The 22,780-nt window shown below is 44.3% G+C and overlaps 1 protein-coding gene across 4 annotated transcripts in view; it reads right to left on the reverse strand.

Moving 5' to 3' along the window:
* Window positions 1-531: 531 nt before the first annotated feature.
* Window positions 532-22,780, reverse strand: part of LOC147611261 (uncharacterized) — a 40,984-nt gene continuing 18,735 nt past the window's right edge. Inside the window, exons 4-12 of one of the 4 annotated variants that reach the window (XR_015263726.1) lie at window positions 12,552-12,631; window positions 9,995-10,079; window positions 2,632-3,051; window positions 2,432-2,525; window positions 2,236-2,303; window positions 2,060-2,147; window positions 1,902-1,973; window positions 1,754-1,807; window positions 532-926 (exon numbers count right to left, since the gene is read on the reverse strand). Coding sequence is in view for 2 of the 4 variants with exons in the window: in XM_086784322.1 (XP_086640448.1) it covers window positions 846-926; window positions 1,754-1,807; window positions 1,902-1,973; window positions 2,060-2,147; window positions 2,236-2,303; window positions 2,418-2,525; window positions 2,632-3,051; window positions 9,995-10,079; window positions 12,552-12,631 (1,056 nt within the window). In the remaining 2 variants the exon portion in view is untranslated. Of the gene's footprint in view, window positions 927-1,753; window positions 1,808-1,901; window positions 1,991-2,059; window positions 2,148-2,235; window positions 2,304-2,417; window positions 2,526-2,631; window positions 3,052-9,994; window positions 10,080-12,551; window positions 12,632-22,780 lie in introns of all 4 variants that reach the window. The other 3 variants (XR_015263725.1, XM_086784322.1, XM_086784323.1) reach the window with 3 other exon arrangements.

The following is a 22,780-nucleotide window of genomic DNA, read 5'->3' on the forward strand; positions in this document are numbered from 1 at the left end:
CATGGACTGTGTAAGGTGATCATTTGCCCAATCGGGTCCCTTGGTAGGAACCCAATTAGAAACTTGAGATGGAACTGACAGCCGTTCCTAACTGCATTAACACAAGGAAATTGTTTCAAGGAGCCTATCCAAGAACTGCATACGTGTCGGTAAACCAAAGAGTAGAAATCCCGTTTCTGCAGTTCCTGACCTAAATCATGATTAACAATGCCCTACAGAGGATGGTAGTGCCATGTGCAATGAATAGAACTTATAATGTGCTGTCATCAAGCTCATGCCAGAAGTGTCAATCAATACACTATTGTACGGGCAAGGCTGAAGGTGCTAGCAAAGCTGGAGGACCTTTCAAAGGATGTGCAAGTGGGGTGGAGCTACCTCCAACACGTACACCTGGCAATCATAAGGTGTGCATGTGGGTGACACACACGAATTGGCCAACAGCCTCTTAAGTGTTTCTGGTAAAAGAATCACCTATCCTCTTCAGTACGCCATGATCCTCATTGGAGTTAGGAACTTCCATTATAACTCTTCTTGAAAACAAGAACCAGACGGAACCTTTTTTTCATTTGGGCTTTTCTGTTAAGTTTTGGCTTTCAGAAACTCTTATGCCAAATGAGTTAATTACATGCGCTGCTGCCCTTCAGAAAAGGTCCAAATAATATGGGCAACAAAAAGCCTTTCATACCTACAGCCAAAGACTTCATGCAAGAGAGCCAATGCTTGTCACCACAATGCACTGTTACAAGAATGAGGAGTCGCCTCTATTTACACCTGAAGAATAAGGCATTGATTACTAAGTCTTGCAAAACAAATGCGTGATACAGCTTGGGAAAAGTCCCAAATTTTCAAGTGGTATCTGGAAGGACTGGTGATGATTGCAGAAGCTTCTCGAGCTCGTCATTCACCTCAGCTTGCATTCTCCATTGCTGTTTGGAAAACAAAAAAGGACATTACTACTCACAGACAACAGAGCAGCCGAAACTTATGAACTTAAGTCTATCATTATCAAAACTAGGTTTGAGCTGGCAAGCGTACATGTACACACATTCACAATACAACAAACGAATTTTATTACACGTATCTCACTATTCCACATGCAAAAACACCATTTATGCAAGCTTCAAAAAGCGAGGTCCCTTGCTTCCTGTCTGTCCTACTCAGATGCGTAATTTTAGCTTGCAGCCTTGAGCAATTGACGAAATTAGTCTGTCTTGACATACAAAGCATGCAATCAGCATGCACTCCACCAGATACACATGTTAGCAAATACACAAAGCAGTGTCTAACATAACGACTCACAAAGGCAGGATCTTTTCATGCACATGATACGATAGACCAAGAATGAACTCCTGAACTACTGTTTTCAACAAGGGCAGAAAATCAAGCTGTGGGTTCAGAACTCAGGAGCTTAGATGGCGGAATAATGATGGAGGTACGAGGAAGGAGGCTCGGCTGCTGCTTACTATGTACACAACATGAGTGATCATGTGATAATGAAAAGGTATGCTAGGCTTTTATAGTCCCACAGATGGCAGGTAGGAAGCTACCTGCTGCCCCTCTTGCTATTTATGACTCTCAAAATGGCAGTTGGGCGCTTGCCCACCCTATGTGGATCCATCTCAGACCCATTCTGACCTCAAAATTCCTGAATGGAAGCCTTAGATGTAACTCCTCCTGCTCATCGGAGTAATGCTCAAAAGTCATATCATTGACTTCTCTAAGATGATCTCACAATCTCATTTAAGAGTAGTACCTTCTGTAGATTTTCCACCTCTGCCAAACGTTCAATTTGTGCAGCAATGCTAGCCTGCAATGGAGTGCAAATAGCCATCGAAACATGAAGTCAAAAAAGTGAGAATAATGATAAAAATATCATGCCTCTGAATGCATTCATCACTTACCACAGCACCTCCAGCCTCTGCAGCCACGACATCAACATCCATCTCAACTTCAATCTCGATCATGGATGATACCTGTTTCAGCATAAAATCTAGATGCAGGCCTCAGAAACTGGAGTACTCAGATATATCCACACCTACTGATTAGCAATGAAGCATACCTTTGCATAGTTGTCGATTAGTTCCAACCTTGATGCCAGACGCTCATCAAGTCCTTCTCGAGCTTTGCGAACGCGATCCATACGAGCACTATTAAGAACACACAAGCAGGTCCAGTAACTGGTGGCAGCTCTGTTAACCTGTGTGCGACCAACTTCATCATAAACCATTCACCTACCTGTAAGTTGGTTCTCTCACAGCCTCCATCTTATTTTGGAGCTGGCACATCCGGGCAAGGATACGCACCTAGGATTAATTTAAGCATTCCTTATGCTGTCAGAAAGAAGACTCTCAAATACTATATCCTGAAAGACATTGAGAGAAAGGAGTTGGTTGCTATAGAAAGACTTTGAAAGAGACCTCTTCTGCAGCACCTTGTGTAAGTTCTTGAAGGCGCGCTTGCAAAACCTCATACTGTCCCAGCAGCTCTTGCCGCAATGCTATTGCATCAGCAGTCCTCTGAGGAAGCTGCATTCAAATGCCAACACAGAGCCATTAAAAAGACCATGGTTTGAAACCAGTAAGCCATCCATTTTCCATAGAAGACGAAATGAAGACCATCAGGAGCCTGTACCTGATTTACACGAGGTAGAATCCAAGTGTTTGCTGCAGTTCCAAGGACAGCTACTGCAGCAGCACCAATGGCTATTGTGCGAGGAAGCGTTGGATCGATTAATGCTGTTGCTGCATCACTGCTTGCTAAGAGAAATGCTGCAGGAATGACCACTGAGGTGTCTAGAGAAGCTCCACTACCAGATTTTGGAGGAGCACGTAGTAAAGGAGAGATGCATCCAGTGATATGATTTGTAATACACATAGGTTCACTTGGGCGCCATCCTGGAGCTCTAGCACTAACCTTGAAAGGTCCAAGACCCCTAGCGCTATTAATTGGTGCAGCAGCAGCAACAGTTATTCGTTCCCCTACTTGTGCTGGAACATTAGCTGAAGCAGTGGCGAATCGGTAAGTTCGAGCCATCCCATCCGGAGATCTCACCTGAAGTTGGGCCATGATCAGCAAATAAAGCAACTAATCAGCATTATCACATCCAAAAAAAGAAAGTAACACCCCCCCCCCAAAAAAAAAAAAAACAATATTATGACCAAGAAACCCCAGTGCATCCCAACTCGGAGGATCTGGCCTTCATCACAATCTGGACCGTTCCTTTCGGCAATGGTTCCCAATCAATTTGGTAGCCCAGCCTGAACTCTCCATGCTGCTGCACATCTAAACAGATTTGCGCTACTCCCAGCCATAACCTTTTGATAGCAACCCTTCCACTGCCTCCTCCACTTTCAGTTTACAGTCTTATTTCCTTTTATTGTCAGGCTTCTGCAGTATCCACTCTACCATATTGAGTGGTGTTCCACTCTCAGTGCTTTTGAGATCTTCGGATCCTCCACATACTACATAGTACAGAGATGTCGATCTAGAGCTAATGGAGTTGGGATGTTCCTATCCCTACGATGAAGAGGATCCACCTGGAGCTCTCCCCAAGGGCCCATTTGTCATGTTTTCTTTTTCTTCCAAAAAAAATTCCATTGGTAATGAAAACTTACTATGAACAAATAGATACAAAGATTTTAATAAAGTGAAAGTATAAAAAAGGGAGGGGGGCTCCCTCCATGGCTGCCCACTCTTGGAAGGGGTCTACAGCGTGGGGTTGGGGTACGTGTACTACCAGGTGATTCATCATTTTACCTCACAACAAAAAGGGTGCCAGGGCTCTGCATGTGCATTAAAGCCGCCCTCTGTTCCTGCAGATCCCAGCCTTGAAGATGCTCCCAGCCACCACAGAGGGTGTGAATGAGGGGTGTCCATATCGAGCCAATGGACTCTGCAGGAGGAGTCGCAGAACCCTCCGAAAGAAGCCTGCCAAACCTGCCAAGGTTCCAGACAACTGATCATCTCTCAATGAGAATTTGGTTGTGAGGCAGTGGCCCGCTGAACTCTACAGACGGGCGACCATGCCCCAACAATCACTCACCTATCTTGAGTGAACAGGAAAAAGTTCCTTCGTGAAACCTTCTGTGCAGCCAAACAATCCCAAAGACAATGTTTTTGGGTTCCCATGCTGCTCCACATTGTTGACAGCTAGTCAATCTAGTGGCCAGCCACGCCACCACCACAAAACTTCTGAGAGCGGTGAGCCAAAGAAAGTAGGAGATCTTGTGGGGTTTAAAACTACTCCAGAGGTGACTAGATGAGCTGATATGGCCTCAGCTGACCATTGCTAATGCCTTACCGGTGAAGCTGGATCCGGTGTCCCAGGTGGGCCGAGTAAGTGAAGGAAAGTAGCCAGACTGGGTCCAGGCTGTTGTAAGGTTGGCAAGTCCTGGTCTTTGGCTTCTATGGCTGCACCTTGCACATCAATCCATCTCCTCTGGAGGTAGCAGAGGAATCCTCTTTGTGACCATTGATGCTCTCAGGTCCTCCTTGGAGGGCCTTTTCCTCCTTAAGGGGAAGCACCTCAGAGAGGAATGGATGACTTTACCACTCATCAGTTACAAACATTCATAACCTCTTTATTTCATAATGCAGAGGATAGCAACAAGCAAGGTAGGGAGGACATTACGCTGGGGACACATGTTGGCACACAGGAGGAATAGGGCTAGGGTTAGGATAGCAATGGGAGCTCACACACATACACACAAGGAGCAGCAAGAGAGTGGGAGAAGTACATACACGTATATTGATAATGAGTGAAATGAAGTACAAGTAGAACTTATAATGAAAGCCCTAGTTTAAGTGTCCTTTCACACTAGGTGTCCAGGGGGAAGAACCCATTGGGATAAAAGTGCCCTTGGAGTTATCTCTTGTTCACATGTGACACTACATATCTGCATACCTTCAAATCCCCCTTGTAGTGAAATATGTGAACTTGTAGAAGGTGGCAGATCACCCGCTATAGGAGAGTAAGCCTAAAGCTTTGCGGAAAGCTTCAAATAATTCCCTAGGCAATGCCTTTGTAAATAGATTTGCAACATTTTCTTGTGTAGAGCAATAGGTTAATATAATCTCCCTTGCATATAGCCTCTCTCTAACATAGTGATAGTAAATCTCTATGTGCTTAGTGCAAGCATGGAAAACTGGATTCCGTGCCATAGCCATAGCACTCAGACTGTCACTGAGAATGGTGGTGGGTGTCTGCTGACACTCATGGAGATCTGCAAGTAACCTCCTCAACCATACGCAATCTACTTTGGCTGTGAAAGCTGCCATGTACTCAGCTTCACAAGTAGAGGTGGCAACAATGGGTTGCTTTTTGCTCAACCAAGATATGCATGACTATCCAACAGAAAAAGAGTTCCCACTAGTGGACTGTCGTGTATCATAGTCACTACCCAATTTGAATCACTGTAAACATATAACTGCAAGCTACCCCCCCTAGGATGAAACAAACCAAGATCCTGGTTACCTTGAAGATAGCAGAATATCCTCTTAGTACCGGGACTGTGCATGTACTTGCTAGCCTAGGAAACACCAAACTGTATGTTGGGCCTTGTGTTGCACAAATATATAAGACAGCCAACTGCCTCGTTGTACATGCTCATGTCATATGGCTCTCCTACATCATGCAGGCTCATCTTGAGCCCTGGTTTAACAGGTGTAGAGATGGGCTTACAATCGTGGAACCCAAACTTATGTAGCAGCTTTTGCATATACGTGGATTGAAGCAGAACAATGCCTTCATCCATCTGCACAAACTTGATGCCCAAATATTAGTGCAATAGACCCAAGTCTGACATCTCAAATGATGCCCGAAATTCAGCTTTGAAAGTTGAAATTGCATCCTCATCATTCCCAATCAACAACATGTGATCCACATAAAGAATGAGCACGAGTAAAATCCCATGATGCTCTTTTACATAGTGTGCTTTCTGTTGGACTATTCTAGAAGCGTTGGCTGGCCAAATAAGAATGTATGAGAAGTTCTAGGAGCTTGTTTGAGACCATAAAGTTTGAGACCATAAAGTGCTTTCCTAAGCTTGTACACTTTAGCTTTGTGGACAAGTATCACAAAACCAATGGGCTGACTCACATAAACTACTTCTTGCAAGTCCCATTGAGAAAAGTTGTCTTGATGTCCAACTGATGCACTTTCTATCCATGATGGGCAGCCACTGCAACAACACATCTAATAGTGGACAACCTCCAAGCCGGTGCAAATGTCTCATCATAATCTATGCCTTTCTGTTGGGCATAGCCTTCAACAACTTGTCTTGCTTTGTACCTATCAATGGTAACATTAGACTTTCTCTTGACCTTGGACTAGATACTACAGCAACCCCACCATAGTAGGTAGGAAACGCGTTTCCTACAGGGAAGGAAACTTGGAAACGTTTCCTTGTAGGAAACACGTTTTTTTCAAACAAATTTTTTGACTTTTTTTTTGCACCAAATCTAATGTTGAAATCTATACGACTCTTTTGATAAAGTTTTTTATGTAGTGTCATGTATGTTCTTTTTTTTGTGGCATGGAATGATGGATGATTGGATCATGGATCATGGACCATGGTCTATGAATCATGATCATTTGACATTGATGATGGATGATTATATGATTTTGTTATTTGTGATTCAAAGACTATAGGCTTCAAATTGATGTTTCCATGTATTCTATGCATTTAGTGTTATTTTTACATATTTTATACAGTATATATTTTATATTTTGTACATGCAAAAACCTATAGGTAGGAAACTTTGGGCTAATTTTACGAAACCCATTTGAAACGCGTTTAAAACTTCTAGGAAACCCATTTCAAACAACCCCCTAACTACTATGATCCCCACTAACATCATCAGTGCCCAATAGTGGGTGTAGAATATCTCTACTTTCAAAAATCCTTGAACTGCCTGGATTGTAGAGACGGTACCCCTTGCTACCACTGCTTTTGTTGGGCACCTGTTCAAGACATGTGTAGCGCACATAATAGCCTCCATCCAAAATTTATGAGGTAGATTCTAGGCCTTTACTGTGCATCTAGCCATCTCCATAAATGACCTGTTTTCCTCTTTGCCACACTATTTTGTTGTGGTGTGTATGGCATAGTACACTCATGATGTATGCCCTTTTCTACCAAATATGCCTTAAATGCATTTGACATATATCCCCCCCTTCCCTCAATTTGAGTGGAGGGTTTGCACTTTGCAACCTGTCTCATTTTCAACTTTGGTAACATAATGCTGAAAACACATAAAGACCTCAGATTTTGCCGTTAAAGGGTAAACCCATGCAAATCTGGGGTAGTCATCAATGAATGTTACAAAGTATAGATGCTTCCCACGTGATGGTGTCCTCATGGGACCACACACATCACTGTGTATGTGCTGTAATTTATGGACAGCCCTTACCGCCGATCCATCCTTGGGGAAGGCATTTTTGTGCATCTTTCCCAAAATGCATCCTTCACATACATGTGGAGGTGGCAGCTCTATATGTGGCATATTCTGCACCATTTGATGCCTTTGTAGCGGCATCAAGCTTCCAAAATTTACATGTCCAAACCTGGCATGCCATAATTCTATCTCTTGCATGGCACAAGTAGTAGTAGTGGCCAAGCATGCATCCTATCCTCTCTTCCCATATGAGTCCAAATGATACAAGCCCTGGTACAATGTGTCAAAAGTGACTATAATATAGTCCTTTTCTCTATCCCGCGTTGTGCATTTGTCATCCTCAGAGTTTACAACATATCCTCTTTTTGCAAAAGACGAGACTAACAACAAATTCTTCTTTATTCTAGGCACATACAAAACATCTGTAATGCATAGATCTGAACCATCTGCAACTATGAGCATAATCTCACCAATGCCTTGGACTAGATAGGAAGAAATGTTTGCACATGTGACTTTCTTGCCATCAGAGGTAGCCCTTAGTGAAATGAACAAATCCCTCTTAGAGGTAATGTGACGGAGGCTCCCCTGTCAAAGTACCAAATGACTTGCTTGGCATTTACATTAAGGGACAAGTGCTCCTGTGATGCATCATGGCTACATACCAAGAAAGCCCAATAATCTTGCACAAAATTGGCCGAGTCATCAGCCTCAACTGCAAGTACTGGAAGAATCCACAGCTAAACCTGATTCCTTTTTCTTCTCTTTAGCTTGTCTCTTCCTGCACTCACAGATGTAGTGCCCTAGCTTCTTGTAGTAGTGACACTTGCCCTTCTTCTTGGGCTGATCTGTATCACTTTTAACCTTGTTTGATGGCTGTCCAGAATCAGCTTTCGACTGATAATAGCCACCCTTGCCCTTATCATTGGCAACAAAAGCTTGATCACTACCACATATCATGGAAGACTTATTCTTCCGCGTTTGTTCCTCATGTTAAAGCAAACCAACCTACTCCTCAAACATAAGGGATTGAGGGTTACCCCTCATGGACAAAGTGAGAGAAGTGTGGAAGTTGAGGTGGAAGTGAGTTTAGTGTCCTGGAGACTAACTTCATCAATGTTAAGCATATGAGGATCCTTGATCTTCGTAAGATGACAACCGTCCTATGAGAGTACACCAACTACATCTATTGTATTTTGTGCCATTGATACAAATGCACAAACTGCAAAGAGGCTCAAAAATAATATGTATGCAACCAAAAATGCACTGTTGTGCACTATCAAGCCCAAAATGCACAAACTGCCAGTGAGCTACAGTCACTTGTGCTGTAGCTACTTGTACATATTGCAATGAACTGAAGAAAAGAATGAAAAAAGCCTCAAATTTCAGTTACAGATGCAATTAGTTGGCTTCGAGTAGTGTAGTGTGTTATTGACCAATGTCAGAAGACAATGGAAGCCCCAAATTTTTGTTGTAGAAATCCGAGGTATGTGAATTGTAAGGTACAGCAGGTACAGATATTGATTCAGCTGTACAGCAGTCAAGTACAGTCTGGCAGTAAGTACAACAGTGCAAGATGATGACATGGCACTGTACAGAGAGGTCAGTTTGAGTTCGAAGTTGTACGAACAGAAGTAGGGCAGCAAGGCAACCACACGTGTGAAGGCGGAAACCTGTCAGGGTTTGGTCGTACGACTGTACGAGCAGGTCGAATTGTACGAGCAGAGAGCAGATTAGGGTTTCTGGCGATGGACAGAGGCGGGCAGAGCTGCTATGTACCCCTGAATGGACTGATTTGACCTGAATCTGTACTGAACCCCTAAAACAGGCCAAAACCCTGAAACAGGCTCTGATACCAATTGTTGGCACACAGGAGGAATAGGGCTAGGGTTTAGGGCTTCCATTGTCTTCCGTAGGGCTAGGGTTAGGACAGCAATGGGAGCTCACACACATACACACACAAGAAGCAAGGTCAACTAACAAGAGAGTGGGAGAAGTACTTGCACGCATATTGATAATAAGTGAAATGAAGTACAAGTAGAACTTAAAATGAAAGCCCTAGTTTAAGTGTCCTTTCACACTAGGTGTCCAAGGGGAAAACCCCATTGGAATAAAAGTGCCCCTAGAGTTATCTCCTATTCACATGTGACACTACATATCTGCATACCTTCAAGACAGACCAAACCTAGGGTTCCTCAAGATACCTTTCATGTAAAACTCTCCTCACAACAGCACCAAAACTGTCGATTGGAGCAAGAATAGAAGAAGCTGCTCAAGCGATAGTCACAAAACACTCCGGGCCCAAAACCCCAAGCCTCCATCCACTACAAAGCAAAGACACCTACCCCCAATTTGGAGTCCGCATGCTATTGTAGTCTATTCAGACGTTTCAAAGGTTTCATAAAACCTTCTTTCATGGGGTTTGAGGTGGAGCAGTTCCCCTCGGCTTCCCATTCCCAGCGACTATGACCAGCAAGCCAAGAATGCAAGTTCTTACTACAAGACCAAGATTCTTTTTCTTCTCGACTTAACAAAACTGTGCTAAATGGGTCTTCTTGCAAGGAAGTAGGTTTCTATAACACATCAAAAGATCAGGCTTTACCACAAATGAGTGAACTGCAGAAGGCAAAGGCTGCTGCTTCAACTGTAACGCCCTCAAGCCTCTTTCAAATGCTGAGACATTCATACTGCAAAAAGGCAACCAGTGTTAGATCCAGGACCCATATTATAGAAAATATTGCAACCAGAGGGAATAAAAGTCTTGTGCAGGACACCATCATTAAAAGCAAGGAGACCAAAGAGGAAAAATAAAATGTTGTTTACTTTCTATTGAAGGCCAGAAGCATTAATGTCATCAAACATATCGATGCCATACAGTAAAATAGAAATCAGTGGGATCTCACTGACTCTTGAAGATTAGCCATAATCCTTCCCATAGGGGCTAGGAGTTTGCGTATACAATCCTGAGATCTTGCAGAGGCACAGGAATCCCTGTTGCTTGAGTTCTGCAAACCCTGACACAGGCAGCCTCCTGAAAGACATGGCTGACTTCAGAAAGGGCTAGATCCAAACCCTCCGAATCTACACTTGGCTCAAAAGAGATCAAATGTCAGATCTCCTGAATCCAACTTTGGATATCAGGGTCCTGTTGTTGAGGATACCGTGGGACGCACTGCAAGGGATTATCTACGCATGGTCTGAGAACCTGGTGCAATCAAGAATGCCAACCAATTCATCTCTGTCATTGTCACAGAACTGTTCTAGCATGGCGAGGTTAGGGGTACTAAGCAAAAGAAGGCTAAGCTCAGGGGGGTGTCGAAATGTTATCTGTGTGCAGAAGAGTGACCTCAAATCTTGATTAACGCTAATCCTACGTAACTTGCAAACACAAAGAAGACAAGAGAGTAAACCTTAATCTCTTGCTCATTGCCAAAACATGCTCATATTACAATGATTCTTGGATCTAGACTTAGATCCGGTTCGTGCATGCTAGCCTACAGCAAATACAAAAGACGTCTTGCTGAATCCACAGCTTGCTCATACACTCTAGATGCTTGTGTTCTTGCCTAGAGCTGCCTTGGGCTGCCTCCATGCAAGGTTTCTTGTCAACACCTGAGAGATGCTTGAATGAGGGTTGAAGCACTCTTTATACAGGGTCAATAGTTGGCCGATTGCAGGTCTTTTTCTGGTGGACCAGCAGTTTAAAGGTCCAGAAACATCATTGAAAACTTCATAAAACATGTTCGTAGTGTGCCCCAAAGTTGTCCCATCCATGGAATGTATGTCCTTGGCACATCTGGCACCAATCTGCCCATATCCGGCCTCTTATCTTGCCAGGATACGAGCTGCAATGGGAAAGCATGTCCACATGATGCCATGCCTAGGCATGCACGTGACACAAAACTATGGAAGGTATCAAGCATACGACCCTTGGACCACAAAGAACAACTTCTGCAAGGACACGATGTTGCCAACAAACAGCCGGGCCACTGTGCTATCACCATGCCTGTCTAGAAATTACTCGATCGTTTTGAAATCTTCCTCTATTTCCCATTTGTCTTGGCTCGAGCTGAGGGAGCTCCTGGGCTTTTAAATGTAAAAGGAGATTCTGTCCATGATTTAGTTAGGAGGGTAGATGCTGTAGAAGTCTGTGTGTTCATCACCCTCCTGGTCAGCTAGCCAGAGTTGAACACGTGGAAGACCACAGCTAACTTAGGTGCAGATGCCTCCATCGTCATTCAATGGTCCAAAAGCTGGGGCCCATGAAATATGGCTGAGTACAAAAAAGTACCCAGTAACATCTTGCATTGCGGCAGGCAGTGAGATGGTGTTCTGAATCATCAAGATGTCATCAAGCCTCGCTGAAGCTTCTCCTGGATCACCATCTTTTGATTGCAGCTGTGTGCTTCACCTAATCCACATACATTCAGGTGACAATAGTGTCCCTATAGGTAGGGGACAGTAGATCATGAGCTTTTTGCATCCGAGTGGGACAAGAAAGCATGGCACAGTTGCTCAAGTCACCATCTTCTCTAGGGAACTTTGCAAGGGGTTTGGCTGGGGAATAGTGGCAGTCCATCTGCAGATGAAGTCATTTCACATGGGCCTGGCCTCATTAAGTAGTCCACTAGAGTTGGCACACCTTTTTGTCCCTTTCACAGAGAGGTTTTGTTGATTTTTCTATGTCATTTGTGAAATCTTTCCCTATAGCAGTGGTATGATGTATCTTGTTGCTAATGCTTGTCTTGATTTCTGATATGTTACTACTCCCGTGGTCGTGACTAAGTGTTGTTTATGCTTCAAGTCATGTTTACCCATGTGCAAATGTTCATGGATAACTTTTGTGTGCAACTCCATAACCTAGAGGAGGTCTTCAAACATTGTCAACTCTAGAGGATATCATTCAATCCCTAGAGTGTAAATCTGTGGTCACATATGGTGTTGTTCTTGGACACAGTATCCCACCAAAAAAGTCCATATACAGCACATGGTGTTGTCCTTGGTCACATATGCATGCAACAACTAAGAGTGTCCAGGAGTACAAAATACGTATACCCCCACCCCCCAACCCAAACAAAAAAGATGGAGCCTACACCAGCAGACAACTGTCAAGTTTTATGCACATCATGACGTATCCAGTAGCACATTACTAACTTTACCTTATCGACTCGGATTCACAGTTGACCACATCTCCAGACATAAGTTCGTATTGGTATCGACACCTCGAGCATGGCACCAGCTGCAATGCTGCAGACACTGGTAAGGCTATACATTTGAAAAGACAAAAAAGTACATGCTAGTATACCCTCATGTGAAGTACCAGAACGTAAATTACTATATATTACATGATGTAGCATAATCCTCATGCTTTAAAGAAAATCATAACATAGAAAATTACAACAAACTTAATGACACTTAGCATAATGCCCTATCTTGTTATAGCAATCACACTTGTTTTTTTCCAAGAAAAATTCCTTTAATTAGTCGAAAGAAGGCATCTGCACAAGGCAGACTACAACCCTCATGAAAAGTAAACAGAACACCCCTCCGAGGAGGTCAGGAGTAGAATGCAAAAGAGGGGGTACTCTATATTTGGCTGGCTACTCTCAAAATATAAGGTCAAGCAAACACGTGAGAAAGAGAATCCCACTCTCCACTCGAAGGCAGTGAAAGGAGACTCGGATCTGCCTGATCACAATCCGCACGGCATGAGACATGTCTATGCAAGTATCCAAGCCTCTAACCAAGTCCATCCTCTGTAGTCCACAGAAAGAAGTCCCGGTATAATTGCAACTTTGGGGGTAACTATGAACATGCAATCCATGAGGTATGGGTGTGTAGCTGGAAGGAGGTCACAGCGAATGAGACCGTTCACCTCCTCGTGAGTAAGACAAAGAAAAGGTGCATCTAAGCTGTACTGGAAGGATGACAAGCAAATAATATGAACCCCCTGTGAAAGAAACCACTGAGAAACTCTTGCATGGCCTGGCCTGTCCTTACCCTGCCCTGCTAGTCACCAAGACCACTCCAATGCAAATCTTTGGGAGCCTGTAGCTATCCATGGTGTAGAGCCCATGAATGAAAGTCGTCGTCTGGAAGAGTGCATCTATTATGAAGGGTGCCACTCCAACTGATGGGGTGTCGTACGGGGGTTCACTCTCCAAATCAGGTGTAAAAACATCATAATCTGGAGCCTCTTGACCGTCCTCCAATCCTCTGCTCCCCACTTCTAACCCTGTGCTATCCAAACATCATAATCAGCAATTGGTATCAGAGCTACTTTGATCCTAAGCCTCACTAGTAAATAGCTAAACCCATCATTAGTAATTTATCACTCTCTTTTCTTAGCAGAAACATCCCTCTCTACAAATCTGCTGAGATCTCCCTCTTTGAGCCATTCTACTTCAAATCAAGCATGTAGGCATTTAGCTAAGCACATCTACTTTCAGCGTGTCAAAAGGCTTCAACCAATTTGGAGCAAATCGTCACCAAAGCATCTCTGCATTCAACGCAAAAAATTGCCTGAAGAAAAATCATGATTTCAGCGCCTGTGCTTGGAGAGGAGCAAAACCCTCTTAGGGCTCTTCAATTGGGTATAAGAGAAGCACACTCACCAAATCTTGAAGCATTATATCCACTGGTTGGTGAGCATCAAGCATTTTTTATCTGTCAATAACAGTAGATTAATGCTAATTATGTGCATTAAAACCTTATCATTGAGGATTCAAACTAGACATTGGGTAGTTGCTATTTCATTATTCTGCAAAACCCCTTTTATTTGGGCATTCATCAATTGCATTCTGCAACCTTCACTACATTTTTGCCTGCCTAATTAAGAGGGAGCTTTGCACTAATAAATGATTAAAGAATGTCATTAAACATTTAATCACTGTTGTTGTAAAGTTGAGTCTCATGTGGTACGAACACTCCCATTGCATCAACATAGCATCACCCCCAATAGATAAGTTCATGGGGGAGGACTTTCATACATGGCAAAATGAAGGTGAAATACATGCTTATGAGAGAGTTCCTATGGGGAATTTTTATTGGGAGAAAATATTTGTAATAGAATAGGTTAAATCCATTACTAGAGAAATGGATAACACTTGAGGGGGAGTTTGCTGGAAATATCAAAGCATTACCAATCCATTGGGTAGCCGTTTAAGCCTAACGAAGTAAAGCCAAAACCTTAGAGTGAATCTGGATGTTGTAATTCAACAATGTAAGAAGTTAAAAGCCCTAGAATCTACCTGGGACAAGGCGCCTAGCTCAAGTGGGGTTAGGCGGATTCCAATCACCATAAAGAGAGTCCACATTGAAGGAGAGGTGCCTAGAATTATGGGATGAAGGTTAGGGATGATTAATCCACATGACCTCCCATGTCATCTCTGAAGGTAGGCTCAACTCTGTCTCTGTGATCGGGCCTCCTCTGATAGCTCTCGTCCTCTCGAAACCTAACTCACCTCTAGCCAATACCCATGTCTCTCTGGAAAAAAGCTAATCTCTAACTCCACCACAGAGCCATAAAGTTTGGCCGAGGTGTGGCCAATCATGATAGTCCTGCAGTTATTTGCGTCCAAGGGGTCCCCCGCCTTATGGATACGGATGATGGTGTTACTAGACCATGAAGAGGGAAACCCCTAGCAGAGAGCTTTGTTAAACATAACAACTAGAAAAGGGGCTGGGGTATCACATTCATGAGCAATATGCTCAGCTAGTAATCCCTCATGGTCCTTAGCTCTGCCAATTTGGAGTTTGTGTATGGCCTTGGTAACATTGGAGCTAGTGAAAAGGGTGGCTGAGATGGGTCGAGGGAAATGTGGTGCTTGGGGAAAGGGGGGGCGGTCTTCTGGATGTCCAGAAAACAAAAGGACAAAATGAACATGAAATAAACTATGAAAGTACTGAGCTAGTGGGGGAGTGTGATGGATGGAGCACTACTGCTAGAGGCTCAGTATGCAACCTATATGCGCAAGGTATACAAGAATGCAATGCAAATCTGTCTAGCTCCAACCAGTACCATAATGGGGGTGTAATATGTGATACATAGGCGATGGCGAGGCAAAAATACCTTGGAGCATGATCTCTGGGTGTGAGTGTAAGTGAGCTAGCCGCTCCTGGATATGGTGCTGATGTCGAGCCCGTATCTTTGTGATCTCCCTCTGATGTAGTCTGGGAGTCTGGTAGCCTGGTGCTCTCGGTCTCCGTCTGGCTCGAAGGTCCGCAGCGTGCTGAAGTGTAACCCCTCCTGTGTCAGGGTAGGCACTGGGATAGATCTCTGGAAGTAATCAGTGAGCTGGAGCTGTCGCCCACCTCTCCCTGTGGTATGAGTCCGTAGCAGCAGTCTCTTTGTGGCGCTGTGTCTCTAGCAAGAACTGGCTAAATCTGCGCAGGTCTACGGACTCCATGATCTGGCGGAGTGAGGGATGTGTGTGGGAGAAGGAAGAATAAGGGTTAGGTTAATTCATGTGGGAGCCATACACAGAGAAACAACAAGGGAGACAGAGAGAGAGAGTTGTGGGGATAAGTCAACTCACCAAGTGAGTGTGTGACTCCCCTATCACACATGTATATTGCACTAGTACACATAGTGCACTTAGTACATTAAAAGTACTAAGTGTACTATGTACTATAACTTATGGGCTTGTACACACTATAAGGGTGGGCATTATGCCTTTACCCCAACAACCTCCCACTTAAAGGCAAAGTGCCCTTAAGTAAAGGAAAAGAAAAAAAATCAGCATGTACATGATAATATACAAGGCCAAATCAAGGCTGAAACTGGCCTCATCCAATGCCCATCAAGTGTCTGCAATGAGCAAACCACTCCGGAGGCAAACTCTTTGTCAACAGATCAGCCGGGTTGTCATCCGTATGAATCTTAACAAGCTGAATTTGCTTGTTCTCTATCACCTCTCTGATGAAGTGATACTTCACATCCACATGCTTCGTCTTTGCATGAAAGACAAGGTTCTTTGCCAACTGGATCGCACTCTGACTGTCACAATGCAACAATGGAATATCCCCTGTATAACCCAAATCAACCACTAACCGAGATAGCCATAATGCCTCCTTGCAAGCCTTTGTGGCTGCAATATACTCGGCCTCTGTAGTAGATAAGGCAGTGCACTTCTGCATCCTGGATATCCATGACACAGCACCTCCTGTGAATGTAAACACATAACCGGTAGTAGACTTCCGGTTATCTGGATGACCGGCATAATCCGAATCCGTGTAACCATGCACTAATGCATCCTGTTTGCCAAAACATATGCACATATCCTGTGTGCCCTTCAGGTATCTCATGACACCTTTCACTGCTTCCCAATGCTTCTTGCCAGGGTTGGCCATGTATCTAGAAACCACTCCCACTGCAAATGCAATGTCCGGCCTAGTAGCAACCATGGCATACATGAGACTGCCACAAGCTGAAGCATACGGAATCTTGGCCATATCAGCCCTGTCTCTATCTGACTGTGGGCTGTCCATAGCACTGAGTTTCACATATGGAGGCAAAGGAGTACTAGTCTTCTTCCCCCCGTCCATATTGAACCTCTGCAAGACTTTGCCAATATATTCCTTCTGAGACAAATACAACACATGCTGATTTCTGTCCCGAAGTATCCGCATACCCAAAATGTGATTTGCATCACCCAAATCCTTCATATCAAAGGTCTGATGCAGCCTCTGCTTCAAGGCATCCATCTCCTTACGAGATTTCCCGGCAATCAACATATCATCAACATACAAGATGAGGATCAATAGACTGCCATCCAAAGCTTTCTTGGTGTATAAGCAATGATCTATGTCACTTCTCCTGAATTTCTGAGATTTCATGAATGTATCAAATTTATGATACCATTCTCTTGGTGCCTGTTTGAGCCCATAAAGACTCTTTTTCAGCTTGCATACAAGCTTCTCCTTTCCACTCACTGCATAACCCTCTGGCTGCTGCATATATATCTCCTCATGGAGATCACCGTGAAGAAAAGCAGTCTTCACATCCATCTGAATCAAGTCCAGATCATCATGTGCAACCAAAGCTAACACAACTCTAAGTGTGGTCATTTTGACCACTGGAGAGAAGATTTCATCAAAGTCCACACCATATTCCTGCTTGAAGCCCTTAGCCACTAACCTGGCTTTGTATCTTGGCTTTGCATCTGGTGCAACTTTGAGCCTGTAAACCCACTTGCATGGCAAAACCTTCTTGCCTGCAGGCAAATGCACCAACTTCCAAGTTCCATTTTTATGCAGAGAATCCATCTCTGACTTCATGGCACGCTCCCATAGAGCTTTGTCTGCCCTCTGTAAAGCCTCCTTATAATGTGAGGGCTCCCCACAGTCAGTAAGCATCAAGTAGTCAACCCCTGGAACAAACCTGTTAGGGGCTCTAGAGGGTCTTGTGGACCTCCGTACCCAATGACCATCATTTGCAGGTTGCTGTCCAGCCTGCATATCACCCATTGGTGGCTCCTGTTCCATGCCATAAGGCTGAAATATCATGCCCGGTATTTCTTCTAACTGTGGTATATCCATAGGGATATCTTCTGCCATCTCTGGCTGTCCATTTGGACCATTTTCAGCACCATTTAAGGGCTGGTTTTCCTGCTGTAATGGCTGATTTACAGCCCTTTGTTGTTGTCCATGATGTCCATCATCATCAAAGATGACTCTGCCAGGCTCCTGTTGCCTTGCAGGCTCCTTATACATGCATGTTTCATCAAAAATGACATCATTGCTGCGTATAATCTTTCTATTCACGGGATCCCAAAGTCTATACCCCATTTCACCTCTGTCACCATATCCTAGGAATATGCATTTGTGAGACTTAGGATCAAGTTTGGTGCACATTTCCCTGCGTATGTGCACGTACGCAACGCAACCAAACACTCTCAAGTGCTTGTATGACGGAGGCTTCCCTGTCCATACTTCCTCTGGCACTTTCCCACCAAGCCTCGTGTTAGGTGACCTGTTTATAAGGTGAACGGCTGTCATAACAGCTTCAGCCCAAAAACCATGAGGTAATGCAGCATGTGACAACATAGAACAGACCTTCTCCTGAATGGTCCTGTTCATCCTCTCTGCTGTCCCGTTTTGTGGAGGATCATAAGGAGTAGAGAGCTCCCTCTTGATGCCTTTAGCATCACAAAAGTCCTGAAACTGTTTGGACATATACTCTCCACCATTGTCGGAACGCAAAGCCTTCAGTGTTTTGCCAGTTTGATTCTCAACATGAGCAACAAACTTCTGAAACACTGAGAATGTATCACTCTTCAAACGAAGAGGATAAACCCACACCTTACGTGTGGCATCATCAATAAAAGACACACAGTATTTTGCCCCTCCCAAAGAAAGCTGAGGCATCTCACATACATCTGTATGCACAAGCTCTAACTGAGCATCTTTTTGTCCAAGAGCTTTCTTGTGGGGGCACTGTAGTTGCCTACCATATATACAATGCTCACAAAACTGAAAACTTGAAAACTTTAGAGAAGGCAAGTAACCCAAACGAGACAATTGCTCCATTCCCTTGACACTCATGTGTCCCAACCGGCTATGCCACATAGAGATTTCCGGCAGCTCAGTTGCATTTACATTAGCATGGTGACAAACACCTGCATGCATAAAATAAAGAGTGTCCACCTTAGAGCCTCTGGCAACAACCAGTGAGCCCTTACTAATTTTCCACTTTCCACGACCAAATGTGGTAACATAATCAGCATCATCAAGCTGTCCAGTAGAGAGCAGATTCTTTTTGATCTCAGGCACATGCCTGACATCATGGAGCATAAGCTGTGAGCCATCTGAAAATACAAGCCTCACATCACCTCTGCCAAGAATCTTGCATGCATGGTTATCACCCAAATAAACCACTCCTTCATTGCCAGCAGTATACCTGACAAACAAGTCTCTGCAACCTGTGACATGAAAGGAGGCACCTGAATCAATGATCCATGAGTGCATACCATGACCACCTGTAAGAAGTGAATGGGCATCAAGTGAAGAAGTAAATAGGACCTCATCCTCACTGCCACCTGCATGTGACACATTGATTTCTTCAATCTTGACTCCACTTTTGCCCTTTGGCTTTACATCTTTGGCTTCATCTTTCTCTTTGTCTTTGCCTTTTCCCTTTTCCTTTTGATCATTTTTCCATTTGTAGCATTGCTTTTTAATGTGTCCCTTCTTGCCACAATAATGGCATTCCAAATCCTTTTTGGAGCGAGACTTGCTCCTTCCCCTTTCTTGGCTTTTCCCCCTTTGCTGGGATCTCCCACGTGCATTCATTGCATTGGACTTTCCAACAGAGTTGTTTTTCCTGTTCATCTCTTCTTGAAGAAGAGCACCCTCAACATCTGCATATGACAGCATAGCATGCGAATTGCTAGTGGCTGTCCTGAATGTGTCCCAACTCTCTGGCAAAGTGCATAACAGAAAAGTGGCTTTGAACTCATCGTCCATTGCCAACTTTTGATTAATGACCTGGCTGACAATACCATTAAACTCATTTAGATGGGCTGTCATAGACGCCCCTTCCTTCATCTGAAGACCTATGAGTTTCTTCAACCAATACACTTTGCTTGAGGCACTTTGTTGGGCATACAAGTCCTGCAATCTCTGCCACATTCCCCAAGCTGTCTTCTCTTCACGAATGCTGAAAAGTAATGAGTCTGACACAGACAACATGATAGTAGATCTTACCAGCTCATCCATATCTTCCCACTCTTCAGCAGTAAGAGAAGCGGGCTTTACACCCCTTTCTTTGATAGGCTTGTGCTGCTTTTTCTGGAGCAACACATTGTAGCACTGGGTTTGCCAAATATCATAATTATGCGAGCCTTCAAGCTTCTTGATGTGAAGCAATGAAGAGCTCTCACCTGTGGTTGCCATAGCAATATGCAACCTGTCAATGCCTGACTCCCTGCAAAATGTGCAAACACTGCACCAAAAGCACACAAAGTGCTCACAGTTTTTCTCCCAAGCTTTATCTCCCACTGCGGAAGCACAAATGCAACTTTTCTCCCACTGTATGTGATGAAAACACCAAAATCTGGTTGCTGCAGATTTAGGACAGCACCTTAAATGTGCTCTGTTGCCCTTCCAAAGTACTGTACAGCAGTACCAAGTGCTCACCAATGATGTACCAAACCTGTACCGGCAAGTACAGCAGCTGAAATTGAGCCTTTTGGTCACTCAAAACAGTGTACAGCCATGCCAAAACTTGCACAAAGCTGTGCCAAATCTGTACCAGCAGGTACAATAGCAATAAATGCTCTCCTGGCTGTCCAAATGAGTGAAAATCAGACTTTTACAGTCCTGTACACTGCATACAACAGTCCCGAACAGAAATTGGGCAAAAGCCCCTTGACTGCAAGCTGATTTTTGAGGATTCAAGGCATAAATGTCTTGCCTGCTGCTTTGCCAAGCTCAACAAGCATACGAACTTGAAAAGCCCCTTGATTTAAGATCAATTTTTGATCATACATGGTACATTGACGCACATGAAGGCATCCAGAGTGTTCACGATGCTTCCCCCTGGCCACATATACATCCAAATAATGAAAGCCCTTTGATTTACAGGCACATTGAGTGCTTGTAAGGCATCAACACATTATCCACAGCATCAAATGCGATCGCCTGCATGCAAATCAATCCAATCGGCACAAAAGCCCCTTGATTTGCACTGCAATTTGCTGCAATTTTGCCCAAATGTGCGATTTTTCACATTATACAGCATGTATGAGTGCTTAATTGCACAATTACATCAAAAGCCCCAAATTTCGACATCCAATTTCCTGCAAATTGATCCTGATTGTGACCAATTTCCTGCAAATTAATCCTGATTGTGACCAATGTCACCCAATTTTGCCAATTTTGCTCAAAATTGAGCAATTCGACACCTGTACTTGCTCAATTGTTGATTGTACTTGCTCAATTGCAAATCCCAAAAAAAAAATTGAGGAAAATACCTTGTAATTTCTGATTTTTCTTCAATTTGCAGGCTGAATTTTGTTGTTGCAGGAAAAGGGGTTTGCTGATGCTGCTGCAGTATTAGTGCAGCATGAAGGACTTTTTTGCAGTAGCTCGTGCGGCTATTGAAGCAGCACCACACTATTGGGAAGCACACCGTTGACGCTGATAAGCCTGCAGATTGCTGTGCGTGTACGGATGCTAGGCTGCATAGCTCTCCTCGTGGGCAACACAGTAGAATTTCCTCGCTTGCCTTCTCGCTACCTGCTGCGCTGCCTGCTTGTATCTGGTCGCTGCTGCGAGCGCCTTCGCCTACGCTCACTCACGCCCAGTTGTTGGTGCGCTGAAGTGCGCCTGCTGGGCGTGTCCGCCTGCCTTCGCCTAGTGCTGGCGCCTTCGCCTAGTTGTATTGACGCCCAGCCGACGCTTGCAATCGACGGCTCGGGTGGCGCCTGACACGCCTGCCTTTTGTACGCTACTGGCTGAAGTTTTTTGACGCCTTGTAGCGCTACGAGCTCGCCTTTACCTATCCGCCTTGTGGACCAGCCGACGACTAACGCCCAGCGCTTCTACACACTCAGTCGGATAGTTGAAGGCGTTGTATGGCACTGAAGTGGGCAGCGCTGCTAGCTTGGCTATGGCGAACAACAGTGAGTTCACTGCCCTCCGTCCTGAGTGGCTATCTGGCTGCCGGCGACTGGTTCAAAACACACGCAGCACTCGAGAACAAACCCTAAACCAGGGCTCTGATACCAGTTGTGTGGGAGAAGGAAGAATAAGGGTTAGGTTAATTCATGTGGGAGCCATACACAGAGAAACAACAAGGGAGAGGGAGAGAGAGAGTTGTAGGGATAAGTCAACTCACCAAGTGAGTGTGTGACTCCCCTATCACACATGTATATTGCACTAGTACACATAGTGCACTTAGTACATTAAAAGTACTAAGTGTACTATGTACTATAACTTATGGGCTTGTACACACTATAAGGGTGGGCATTATGCCTTTACCCCGACAGGATGTCCACTGAAGATGGTGGTGTATCTCTCTCTAATGACACTATATGCTCTGCATCTGCATACATAATGTTCCTCACTCTCAACCTCCTCCTGGCATAGTATGCATATCCTCTCTGCTCTGGGTATCCGTGCTGCCCTACCTGCCTCAATCTCAAGCTGGTGTGATGACACTCTGAGCTGGCCAATCACCACTCGAGCAATGTGAGGCATGTACACATCCATGTATCCAGGTCTCTGTATGAATCCATCCGCTGAGATACGCATAAACTGATCTTTGTAATATAGCATCTTCGGCGGTAGAGGCTGACTAGGTGTAATCCAAGACTCTCGAGTGTATCGCTGTCATAAATCCTGCGCCGAAGGACTCTGTTCCTCTCACTGTGAGAGAGCTGGATGT

This window comes from Cibotium barometz, chromosome 47 (genome assembly GCF_041138505.1).
Source record: "Cibotium barometz isolate CiBa-2024 chromosome 47, ASM4113850v1, whole genome shotgun sequence".
Lineage (NCBI taxonomy): Eukaryota > Viridiplantae > Streptophyta > Polypodiopsida > Cyatheales > Cibotiaceae > Cibotium > Cibotium barometz.